This window comes from Rutidosis leptorrhynchoides, chromosome 5, assembly GCF_046630445.1.
Source record: "Rutidosis leptorrhynchoides isolate AG116_Rl617_1_P2 chromosome 5, CSIRO_AGI_Rlap_v1, whole genome shotgun sequence".
In the NCBI taxonomy this organism is placed as follows: domain Eukaryota; kingdom Viridiplantae; phylum Streptophyta; class Magnoliopsida; order Asterales; family Asteraceae; genus Rutidosis; species Rutidosis leptorrhynchoides.
The window spans coordinates 403,238,734-403,252,533 of NC_092337.1; the positions used below are offsets into that span (position 1 = coordinate 403,238,734).

The 13,800-nt window shown below is 32.8% G+C and overlaps 1 protein-coding gene across 1 annotated transcript; it reads right to left on the reverse strand.

Annotated features, from left to right (window-relative positions):
* Positions 1 to 551: 551 nt before the first annotated feature.
* LOC139850482 (protein SHORT ROOT IN SALT MEDIUM 1-like) lies at positions 552 to 8,121 on the reverse strand. Its single transcript, XM_071840056.1, has 22 exons — positions 8,054 to 8,121; positions 7,718 to 7,806; positions 7,102 to 7,224; positions 6,311 to 6,541; positions 6,081 to 6,178; positions 5,197 to 5,817; positions 5,069 to 5,114; positions 4,611 to 4,703; positions 4,469 to 4,524; positions 4,180 to 4,297; positions 3,802 to 4,013; positions 3,652 to 3,715; positions 3,382 to 3,555; positions 3,195 to 3,225; positions 2,411 to 3,099; positions 2,253 to 2,327; positions 2,076 to 2,150; positions 1,566 to 1,991; positions 1,277 to 1,474; positions 1,148 to 1,189; positions 983 to 1,045; positions 552 to 849 (listed from the first exon to the last, which is right to left on the reverse strand). Exons 2-22 carry the CDS (start codon positions 7,769 to 7,771, stop codon positions 763 to 765), a joined length of 3,576 nt encoding a protein of 1,191 aa, XP_071696157.1. The 5' UTR covers positions 7,772 to 7,806; positions 8,054 to 8,121; the 3' UTR covers positions 552 to 762.
* Positions 8,122 to 13,800: the final 5,679 nt, after the last annotated feature.

The following is a 13,800-nucleotide window of genomic DNA, read 5'->3' on the forward strand; positions in this document are numbered from 1 at the left end:
TGAAGCCTCTTCAAAAACCTTGTGCCTAATAATTCATTGCTTCCAAACCAATTCTTTACCTTAAGTCATACGGGTAGTAACTATTTAGTCTTTTTAAAAACCCCACATAACAGACTCGTAACTTTTTCTAGTGTGTTTCTAATTCGAAATATGGTGCTTAAAATTGGTCAAGTTAAAAGATAACACATGTATCATCTCGACTCGAGTAGGGTTAGATAGCAAAATCTTGATTAAATTCCTAGTTTCCAAATGAAAAGAGTAGGTAAAACAAGCAGAACTACAGGATCAACTATCAACCTCGTACTTCTAGTCATTCATATGTGCAAAATATGGGGCGGTATGATATCGGCAGTCACATTTCAATATATTCATCTAAAGAAAGTCAACTTCCGACCAGCTAACCACTCGTGAGATCCACCATTAAAAGTTCGTATAAGAGCGATCTATTCAGTGATTACTTTTTCATGTGAAATCAAAAAATAAAAATACGGAGCAATAAATTACGGAGTAACATTTAAGCCATTTTTCTTAGCAAAGTTCACTGTAATGGAGAAACCAAATTTAAGCAATACATATAGAATTGGATAGTTGTGATCACTACAAAGCACACAATTTGTACTCCGTACTAAATAGTGATGAACTGAATAGGCCCCTAAAGTTGATAACTATAGGGAGATATAAATGAAAAGTTCTGTCCAAAAAGTTGATAAATACAACCTCTAATTCAGAAATGAATTAAAATCAAGCTTCCTCTTAAGTTTTTTATGCAGTCATCTTCACCAGCTTATCATAAAGGATACGACCATCCATCCCAGTGTTGCTTTCAAATAATGCACTTTGAACAAGTTCCTGAATCCAGAAAAAAAACATCATAAGTCAGACAAAACCAGTCAACTTTTTTAAAAACCACAACATGACAGTAGGTCAAAGTTTCCAACTCGAGGATAACCATGTGCATAAACGAACTAGGTATCATCATCACCTTAACATCTCTGTGAGACATGCACTTCCCTAATGCATGCAAGATCAATCTCAAATCTTCAACCTGCAAACGCACATGGAACCAATTGGCATCTTAAACATCATTTCTTTTTCACAAGTAGAGATCGTAACAAAAAAATTGTAATGTCATAATGTATAATCTTACCCTGATGAAACCCACTCTATTTCGATCAAAAAACCTGAAAGCCTGTTACAACAAACCAAAAATATGTCAAAATTAGATAACAAAAATTAAGAAAAATATTTTTCAATAGAATATTTGAAAATGACATGCCTGCAGAAGTTCCTTATCAATGCGAGTCGAAGTTTCTTTCTTCTTTGAGTCCACCTTCGTGTTTTCCTTTTTCTCAGCCTCCGATTTGGTGTCCAGATTGACAGTTTGCTTCGTGTTCTCTTTTTGTTCGTCTTTTAACTTGTCATCCACCTTTTCAGACTTCACATCCATGTCAACTTTTTCAACCTCAGCTTTCTCCTACAAAATAAACCATAATATTATACAACATATGACCAAAAGAGACCAGTGTTTATGTTTAATATAAAACAATAAAAAAGCCAAAACTTGCCTCGTCTTTTATATCTTTCTCGGGGCTTGCATCTTCCATATTTTCATCATCTTCTTCTTCTTCTTCTTCTTCTTCTTCTTCTTCTTCTTCGGGTTCTTCTTCAGACTCTTCTTCTGGTTCTTCTTCTTCTTCGGGTTCTTCTTCAGGATCCTCTTCAAGATCTTCATCTTTTACTGATCCATCCTCTACCTTCGTGTTTTCCACGTCATCAATGATTGTATTTTCTTCCTTGACAACAGGTTTTTCATCTTCCTTCAATGTTTCAGTTTTAACCGACTTGCTTTCCGGTAAAACGTCTTCGGTTTTCAAGCGCTTAGGGGATGATTTTTTATCAGAAGATGTTTTCTCCTTTTCCTTCTTGTCAGAAACTTCTTCCCTCGAACGCTTCTTTCGGTTCCTTCTATCCACAAACTTGGTTCTCAATTTCTTAGATAAGAAAGAAAAGATCAAATAAGCACCAAATGAATAAACAAAGTGAATTACTCATCTATATCATTTACAATTACCAACCTGTAGAAACACTAAAATCCGAGAACCCATTTGATATTGAAGCATTTCATAGAATGTTTCAGCAAATATTGATAGCTGCCAAAAAAAAAAAAAAAAAAAAAAAAAAAAAAAAAAAAAACTTCAGAATTTGATGCATGTAGTCAGAATACGGGTATCAACTATCATCAAGTGATATACCTCGAACATTGATTCTTCAATATCTTTATCAGTATAACTCAACAGGGAATCAAGCGAAAGTGATAATGACCGCAGCTTTTTCAAAAAATATAACAATATCAGATTATCATTATGCAATGTGCGAGCAATACAAAAGAACATTTGTTAGAAACACCTACATGTGAATTCGCGCCCCCTTTCGTCTGAAGGAATAATCCGGGATGTTTCGGTGGCTCTTCAACCTTTTTCTTATTTTTCGCCTCTTTAACCTTTGACTCACCTTTACTACCAACCTTGTCCTTTTTCTCGATTCCACCCTTCAACTTTTCATTCTTGTCAGAACCACCCTCCACTTTACCTTTCTTCTCTTCCTTCACTTGTTTATTATCACTTTTATTATCTTTCGGCTGCTCAGAGACACCGCTTTGTGGAACCACCTGGGAGACCGATTCCTTGTTCTCTGATTTTACTTCACTTTCTTGATTTATCATCACCACTTTATCCTTATTATTATCGGTATCTTTAGAAACTGCCTCTCTCTTTACCACCTTTTTAACTGTTTTCTTCTTAACTGGAGTTACACTTGCACCATCCTTATTATCATTTTCGGGTCCACCTTTTTCAGCACCAACCTTCTTTTTGATAACTTTTTTTAAAATCTTTTTCTTTCCACTAACACCGGCGTTGTTAGTTTGACTCTTTTTTCCTGAATTATTATTACCTTCATCAACTTTCTCGATCTCATCTTTCTTCTCGATTGTAGTTTCGTTGCCCTCTTTTTTTTCAACCTTTGATGCCAATCCAGCCTCTTTCTTTTTTTCCGATTTTTCAACCTTCTTTGATTCTTTCGTCTTCTCAGACTCCTTACCTGCTTAAAAGCAACAGATACGTGTAAGACAGAATTACATTCATAATCATACACAAAACCGAGAGCATCTAAAAGGGTTGTCATACGAATATTACCTTTTTGACCTTCCTTCTTTTCACGCGATTTCTACAAAAAAGGTTGAAAGATCAATTTAGTATCAGAATTCAGAAAGGTTCTAGGATTATTGAACACGTTCTGATGATTTATTCGATATGATATCTTATCGCGCCGATACAAATTCTTATTTTATCTTTCTAAGGGTAAAGTAGGAAACGAACATACCTTTGCTTCAAGAGCATGCAAACGTTCTCTCTCGGCAATAGCTTTCTTATGGGTAAGCCATTGATCTTTCCATTCATTTATTGAAGGTAAGCAATCCGATAAATCAGGAATATAGAGTACAGTAACTTCCTTATGACTAAATCGGCCATCTTTCCCAACTCTATCATAGTGAATCTGCAACGTTAATTACAAATAAAATTTAATTATAGAAAAAAAAAAAAGAATACACATTATACTTCATAATTGAGCAGAAAAAAAAACACGAATTACCTCGAGAAATGGATTCCAACGTCTGCATTTCTTCAGGTCAAGCCCAGTCAGCTCCTTAGCATACCTATATATACATATATAATATATAATATATGAATATTATAATATATATACACATATATTAGGAAAACTGTTCATACAAGAACCAACCTCAAGACAGTTTGTATTAGAGACGATCTATCTACCGAAGGATCATTTCCATCAACGGTGTCCCATGAACCTCCAATCGCCATAAACGAACTCCCGTCCTTAAGAAAAGCAAACCTAATCATATTGCAAAGATGAGGAATGCGATCCTTGTACTTTCTTTCAGATGATAGCTCGTCCCACGCGTTATGGCTAAGACCGCTCATCAGTAACATCTGAACAAAACAAGTAAACAAGATCAAATATGAACCAAATAACCAAACTCAAAAAAAAAAAAAATAAAAAAAAAAAAAAAAAAAAAAAAAAAATAAACTATCAATAACCATATTATATTGAAATCTTATTGGGTAATCTTCAAATGCAAGGTTTATATATATTTACCTTTGCGTTCCACCGAGTAACTCCACTTCCAATCTTAGAATCTTCATCAGCCGTTATCTTGGTGGACCACGACTGACGCTCAGTTTGTTTATCCTCTCGCACAAAATCATGTTCAAAACTGCCCAAAAGCATCAAATTTTATGTATATAGCATACGCAGATTAATCAAAATATAGAACTACACAGTAATTTTTGTTAGGCATATAAAAAGATAAGCTAAAGCTAATCAATCGAACTGCAAAAAACAGATATCCGATCAAAACAAATAAGAGCAAACTGAGCAAGCATACCTCACGGGGGTCTTGAAAGGAAGGTTAAGTTCCTCCCATGACCAATTCACAATAACCTAAAACAATTTATGAATCGAGCTTATAACAATGAAGAAAAACGAAAAAGATGTTAATTCATATATTCGATAAAAACACAATGTACCTTGGAACACTCTGGTGAAACAAACAGCCTAGGATATCGTTTATCCATGGACAGATAATCCCTCTCGATATCCATTAAGTTGAATGAATAAACCTACAAAATACATTACTTAAAGTGAAAATGCGTAACAAGAATCACCCATTCAAGTGATGTGAACAGATAAACACAGTAAGAAATTAGCCACAAACACGTAATAGAACTGAATACGCGTCATCTTTAGAACTGATGTCTTTATCTATTGAAGAAGAATGAATCCAAAAAATGAAATACATAAAGAGTTCTACACCAATCTTAATCAAGTGACATCGATCACCGAAAAAAACATCAATAAAGATTCCCAAATGCGCAGCAGAAGGCAAATATAGAGTAGGTGTTTGGGAGTGTCTGGCAACGAGTGAATGAGGAATGAAAATGACAGAATTTGTTAGCTTTGTTAGCTCATATGTAGCTTTTTTTACCTTGCAGTCATACTCTCTTCGTTTTTCTTTAACAGGTGAAAGACGCCTTCATCATTATAGAACACACCAAGTTAGTTAAATACTTCGACATACACTAGCAGACAAAAAATTAACCAATAAAATGCAACCTATGTGACACTTCAACACGTGGCGATTCAATCCTTGAAGACCTCCCGGCCTTTATCGATAGCGAACGACTTCGGTCCCTTGATATTCTCAACGGACTTCTTTCACGCCTATCTCTCTTCTTTTCCCGCCTTTCCAACATTATCTCCCGTTCCTTCCTACGTTCCCGCTCTTTTTCTCGTTGCCGGTCCCTTTCACGATCACGTTCTCGTTCTCGGTCCCTTTCACGATCCCTTTCGCGTTCTCGGTCCCTTTCACGATCCCTTTCACGTTCGCGTTCTCGTATAAGCTCCCTACGAAGATCTTCCTCTCGGCGCTGGAGTTCTCGAACATAGTCTACATCATCTTTACGATCATCAAGCCTTGCATAACCAGCACGCGCCAAAATATCACCTGATGCATAGGTCCTGCCAGGTGGCAGACTAATTCCATAACCAGGATTTGAACTACGAGCGTAAATGAGATCTTCCAAATCTCTCCGAGGAGGAGCCCCTAAAATCGACGGAGTGCGTTGCACGCCGTTTATCATTGATAAAGTATGAAGATCAGCATCCATTCGTCCCCCATAAGGCAAAAGTTCTTGACCCGCAAGGCGTGCTCTTCCTGCCAGATAATCAGCTTGTCTGCCAGAAACGTTTTATATTAATTTTTAAATGCTAATTATAAGAGTTCCTCTTGTAAAATTGCTGACATCAGCATTTGGTATATATATATATTGCATTTCATTCATTGGCAATCACAATTCATTAGGATTACTAATGGATACAAACTTGAAAAAAGGTAAAAGTACAACCATAGATTAAAGAATAACAAAATAATAAAATAAATTGCCAAAACAAAGAACATGAATGTGTTTCACATAATAACTTTATATGATGTTTTATACCTAGAACTGCCATCTGCAGAAGCAGGTTTAAGTGACTGAGCTTGTAGCAAGTCTTGACGCAATGCAGTTGCTGCCTCTAAACGATCATAGATATCAGCCTGTCCAGAATCGTTACACATTATATGTACATGTTTTTAACAGATATATAAAGTCTCAATTGGCGGGAAAAAACTTGAGTACAATTTAAGACAATAAAAGAAAATTAACTAAATCTTAAAGAATCCAGAAACCTGGTGTTGATGACCTAAAGTAATTGGTCGTTCATCATATAAGAGTCTATCCCCTGATGGAAAATCAGTTAGCTTATCAGGGTAAGCCTTTTCCGATATCTGGGCATACTTTTGGCTAACGGCAGAGTAGTCCATAGTTGTGTATTTTGGTGACTCTTGAATTGTTGAGCCATAACCACTTCGAACATCCAAACCAGATGATCCAGCTCCTTTAGCAAGTGTACTCGAAACCTGCATGACATTAATATTTATATTCTATAAAGTTCCATACAAGAGCACAAGAAGTTTAAAACCATAAACCATATTAAAAAGATGCTATTTTAAGACTTATAATACTATACACAAACTTACATAACCGATCAGCAAGAATATAACACTAAGTGGAACAAGAAATTGAGAACAAATTAAACTAATAAAATGACCAGCCTGTAATCATCAAATTTCATACAATAACATGTGGGCGTTGTCGTCCTCCATTTCTTTCTTCCATTTAAAGTTATCTAAAAACACTTTTCACGTCTTTTGAAATGATCACAAATTTATATTTGTCACCACCACTAAAGCAGTAGTGAGTGGTGTAATCACAAGACATCATTTTGTCAACAATTGATGACATTTAATCGAAGTCAAACACAGACGGGTGTAAAAGAATGAATGGGTTTTAATCAAAACTAAGCGGTGAGTTTTGGCCAATTAAAAACAACGTATAAAATATGAACTTATAAAAGTATATATCATGCAAGGTTGACGAAGGATTAATATAAATTAAAGACTTGTACAGTCAGACTGACCTGTAGACCACTGGTGAGAGCTGTTGAACCATACACCGAAGCATATGGACCACCATAGAGAGGTCCAGCAGATGAATGACCACCTAACAAGGCAGAAGGTCGAGAGACACCATCAGGTCCCAACTTCGCAAAAACAACAACGAAAATGTCAAAAATCACATACATGTTAGAAAAAATCCGTAATTTTCATTATAAAAAGTTAAAACGGTGAATTCAAGATATTAAAACTCTTACAAGTTAAGCCATATAATGCTTAATGTTATGTACTTACAAAACATACCATCGTGAATCGTATCATATACATTGAATAATCAAGATTAGAAAGACAATTAGCTAGCTATATTATATTATGTTCATATATAACAATGACTTTGGCTGGTTCAACTGAAAACTATAACATAGTAAGACGTAACAAAGTTAAGCTAAATTATGTTTTTCTTTTTTTCGTTCATATACATCATATCAGATCACTATGAATGTCACCCTACCCGGACAACATAAACGGGTAAGGCCTGATCCATTTACCCGTTTAAGAAGGTAAAGATTACATCATTATAATTATAATACAACTTAAATTAGCAGGCTTTACATGACCAGCATAAGACTATTGTTTTACCTGTGGCTGCTGCTGCTGTTGTCCATATGTATTATTCCCTATGGAAGGGTACATAATTTCTCAAATCAATTATTGATTCACACAAAAACCTACAAAATTTTCACAACAGATCAATAGAAAATAACATAAAAATTAAAGGAATCACAAAAGGTAACATGATGAATTCAATTTTGACGACAAACAATGAATCAAATAGTACAATATAGTTACTTTAATTCTGATTCTGATGATGTCGTTCATATGGAAAAGTTAGACTTTGTACGGCAAAGATTTAGAATTTGAATGAATCAGAATACAAATTGAGCGTCGAATGGGAAAACTAGGGTTTATCAGTACCTGTAAAACCGATCACCGGATTGTTAGTTCACTAATCGAACTGAATGAGTTACGATTACAATAAGGAAATAGTTGCGTCAAAGCACTCAAGCGTATCAAATTAAAAGAAAACTCGGCCCTTTTAAAATTGGGCCTACATTTTGTAATTATTTTTAGGGTTTGCCTAATTTACGTTAAGTTTATATTTATACTGGAGACCCGCGACTTCGCGGGGTTATTCGAGTCATTAATTAAGAGAGATGCTTCGAATGTTTATATGACATTAATATAATAGCATTCAGTTTCACAAAAGTATTATAAATGTCTATATAGTGTTAATAAAAATAAAAATTAAACATTGTGAACAGAAAAATAACACTTTAGTCACACTTCCGGTCTAGTTTTCCACAAATTATTCCAAGATTGTAGACGCTTTACATGTTTATGAACCACGTAAAAAGCGAGAACGGTTTGTCTTAGTGTGAGTACAGTCTTTATTTGCTTATATGTAATATCTACAATATAATTAAAATAATATAAAAATTAATATTAAGCATCTTCATTATAAATACACTATTTACCTTATTTGCAAGAATTAGAGTCTTTATTTGCTTATATGTAATATCTACAATATAATTAAAATAATATAAAAATTAATATTAAGTATCTTCATTATAAATACACTATTTACCTTATTTGCAAGAATTAGAGTTTTGTAAACGTACCTGATTGTGATTCCACACAAGTGTTCGCCTGACAAAAATATATTGTAATATATATATATATATATATATATATATATATATATATATATATATATATATATATATATATATTGCCACTTCAATATTTATAACAGAACTCATTAGATACAAAAAATTCATTTAGTTATATACCTGAATTTGTGCTTGAATTAACGATTCAATCTCATTTTTTTGTATATATATATATTGCCACTTCAATATTTATAACAGAACTCATTAGATACAAAAAATTCATTTAGTTACATATACCTGAATTTGTGCTTGAATTAACGATTCAATCTCATTTTTTTGATCTTGTATCATTCTTTCCAATTTTTTTTATCTTGTATCATTCAATGACATTCCAGTATAATTTTCAGGAGTTCATCAATTTGAGTAAGCTCGACCTTGTGGATCCCCATATACACCGGTTGCTCTCATAGAAGTCCCCATCCAACCGCTATGTTGTTCTCAATCACCAAACAAAGACACCATCAAGTTTAACTACATGTCGGAAGTCTTTATTCTGATAGTAAGTAATTCCTATGCAGACTCGATTTGACCCATACTACCCGTTTTGAAGGAAAACCATTTTAAACTGCTACCCATTCTGCACACATAAGCCAAAAACCAAGTGACGCGTCTTCATTTGCATATTTGTGCAAAATGGATCTAAACATTGTATAACAAAAGTGTTGAAGTTATTGAAGAAGAACATAGGACAGTTACCCCATGTCTCCATGTTTGACTTTTCAGCCTCAAATAAACTTTTCAGACTCAAATATACACATTTGAGGTACCAACTAAATTTTTTTAATGAAATAAGTAACAGTAAATAATAAAAATTTGTATATGCTAATGAAAAGTACACAGCTAAATTTGTCTACAACAATTTACAACCATTAAACTCTATAAACAGCAATTAGTAATTTAGTGTAACATAAAAGAGCATAAAAATGATTTATAGTTAACAATATCACTTAATTAAGAACTATATATTTAAAGGTACTATCTCGATATCCTTGTCATTTAAATTAACCAATGGTATAAGAACACGCAACTGTTCTTAAAAGTCGATATTAGACTGGTTCTCAAACACAATTTTTCCTTTCTTTCCTTGGAATTTTACAAATATTTAATAATTATAATATAATCATGGGACTACTCTGTATATTATTACAATGAAGTTCTAATTATTTAAAATATAATGACTTCAAATGATTAATACAACTTGAAACTTAAAATCACTTTAGTGAGTTTTGAACCATTTGATACCTACGATAATTCTTAATTACAAAACTTTATCCGTATAAGTAAAATCATATATAATGCACGAGTTGAAAATTCCACTTCTTTACTTAAAGTGTATGAAAATATCCCCTTTCATTCCTAAACAGCTAAATTAACCACTATTTTAGGGAGAGTCATATCTCTTTGATTCCATAGTTGAAAAAGTGATAGCATGTACCTGCGAAATTTTGTTACCCATGAGTACAACAACTGAAGCAACCTCCCGGCAACCCGTACATGTGATTCAACCAGGGCAGCAGCATCATTGACTCCGTCCTGACCATTGCAACTAAATGCTACTCTCTCTGTAGTCTGGTTATAAATTTAATTCTTTTCATCAGGTTTAACTCCATAGAATACCTGTTCGGAAGATAAAATATGACCATCATACTGCTAAAAGCTAACATATGTTCAAAAAATCGATAATTTAGATTTGAAAATTTGCTAAACAGTTACGTAATAACTGCATGCGACATAAAATCAAACCACCACAAGTGTTTGTACATGTCCTTTTGGAATACCAACAACTAACGCGACATACTCAAATGAATTCTTTTTATCTCCAGTTAGCAACAATACATTGATTCGTTGACTGGTTAAAGATTGAACGTTTATGTTGCATCTTATCGTATCCGATCATCGACATAAATAAGACGTGCAACAACACAATATATTTTGCTCCATAAGTTGATAGTATCTATGACAAAGATTCAGTCACCTATATTACACTTTTATTACTTTTATTACCATTCAAAAATTCCATGTATATTGGATAAGTTTGATTTGCAAGGACATGGTACGTAGTCAAATAGGCGGGTCATAAGTAAGTTTCACGTTCTGAAGTATTAGAAGTTTACCACCCGCACAAATTCAATACAGTTAAAGAAGTTAGTATTCTGGTTGGTGTATAACAAAATTTGGGATGACAGTTTTTAGCAGCAAAGTGATGGGCACGTGACATCATAAGCAATGAATATTGGCACTGAAAGAATAAACATAAACAACAACATACCTGCATCTCTATAATATTCCTCAACATCAGCAATAATCATGTTTGGTACAATTTTTAACTCATTGATTTCTGCATAAGACTGCTCTCTGAGTCCGAAATAGCGAAAGAATATGCTAATTTTATGATTCTGGCCAACTCATGTTGGACAAAAATATTTTGACCCATAATAAATGCAAAAAATGCCTTTTATATTTAATTTGTAGTGTTGGTTTTAAAAAACTGAATTTGTATTAAATATATACATACCTGTTGCAGGTCAATATTGATCAGATGTAAATAGCACACCAAGAGATTTCAACAGTATTTATTGTATCTAAATATGTACAATTTATAGAGATTTCAACAGGACTATCTATACTAAAAAATAGCATCTCAACCCTCCCATTTTGGCTCCAAATATTAGATACTCCTTCCGCCCATTATGATATTGAAAACTAATACAATAAATCAAGAACGCACCTCATACCCGTTATAAATCTGATAGGTGAAGAATATATGCGAAATACGGTATACCTTGAAATTAGTATTAGGTCCATCAAAAAACGCACGACTGCAAGATCATTTTCAACTTGATTTTAATTAATTTGATGAACATGAAAATATAGAAAATTCATTTAATTAATAGAAATGAAGATCGTTAGAAACAGTTACCCCAATTTGAGCTGTCACCTTGAGACCATACCCGCCCATATTGCCACCACAACCATATAATGAATCTGAATGGCTGTAAAATTCACCTTATCTTCCCGGATTGTATTGGAACATTATTTTCTTGGTCATACAATACTAATAAGGATTTAAAGTTCAATTAGAGGTTCTTCAACTTGAATATTGATATCAATTCATACTATATGCAGAGTTTTTAAAGTGCTTCACTACACCTCTCAGCCCCTACAATTTATAAAAATAATATAATTTTATCTCTCATGATTCATATTACTGGATGTAGAATATAGAAACGAATTTTGAAACAAAATAAGAATCGAAAGATCCAATTGAATATAAAGAAACCCTAAAAATCTTTGAACTTTAAAATACATAATAATTCAAACTATAGAAACGAATTAAGAATAAGTATTTACTTACCATGGCTGTAGATATTGGAAGGATATCGTATACCGCTAAGTGTAATTCATTTTCATACTAAAGCTTTGACTTTATAAATATATACAAACAGAAACATATACGTACATACATACATTAAAGTTACAAAATCATTGGAAAATAGAAATGGAGAAAAAGACCAGTGATGGGAATTATTTGATGCAACAACATTACCACTAACATTACCAGTGATAGGTATGGGTTATTGTTGGCTTGTGTTGACCTAGTACACCTTTTCCATAATACTTCATAAACTTTGTACATAATACTTCATAAATAAAAACTTTTCTGAATGTACCAGTTAGGAAGGTTGTATCCATTAAGAAAACATATTGGATACACAATGGATGACTTTCAATCTGTCTGTTGGTTTCCTTTTAACTAATTTTATTTGTTCAGCGAATTTGACTCCTTAAAACTGAAGAATAACATGAAACGACCCATTCACGAGTGAATAAGTCTAAGTTCACAATTGAACTACTCGACTACTTAGGTCAACCAAGAACCAGTAAACACTATATATCCTGCTAATATGCTAAAGCCTGGTGATATGCATTTTATAATATAATTAAGCGCAATTTTACAGATTTTGAACCTATTTTAAGAAATTAGCAAAATATAGAACTAAATCAAAAAATTCAATAAGAACTGTAATTCCAATAAAATTACTTACCGTTGTCTGATTTCTTGCATCGAAGGTGTTGAACAAACGTCTACTTTATTCACAATTTCTCAAATTTAAGGAATTAAAAACCCTTACCGTTGTTTGATTTCCCACTGAAGGTTTTTATCATAGCAGGTTTGGTTATCGGAATTAGGGCAAGATCCGAAATTAAGTTTGCGATAAACAGATTGGAGACGAAAGAACGATATTCACCTAGGGTTTTGCGGTTATTCTGTACATTAGGGTTTTTTTGATGAAGAATTCGTGAGTGAAGGAGTGATCGATTGATGAAGAATTTTGGGAGGTTGAACAATTGTGCGTTCAAATGTAATACGGAGCGAGGAATTGAAAATTGAGCGTGTTGTTTTGAACCCCTAATCTCTATTTTTTCTTCCGTGCCGTGTGTTTTGTATGGAGAGGGTAATCAGGAGATTTTAAGCGAGTATGGAAGACTTATCACGTGTGATTGTATAGATGATGGTTGATGGATGGGCAGGATTAAAGGATGATTTTGGATGGATGGTTAGGATCGAAAATTTTTTAGAGATATCACCTAATTGTGTGTTTGTTATTAGTGTAAGAGAGATTTATATTTATATTTACATTTACATTTACATTTACATCCTTATTTATATTTATATTTACATTTACATTTACATTTACATCCTTATGTTAAAAGAGAATTTAAATTTAAATTAAATTTATTAACTAAATTTTTTTTATAAATTTTAATATACTCGTATTATTAATTTATTATTATTATTATTATTTATTATTTATTATTTATTTATAAGTTTATAGTAATTATTATAATAATGATTTATATTTATATTTATAATATAATATAATACAAAAATATAAATTTAGGAGTTTATTAAATGTGTTATATATTAAAACTGAATGTTTCAATTTTTTAATGAGATATATCAAAAGGAATATGTTAGATAAAATTTTA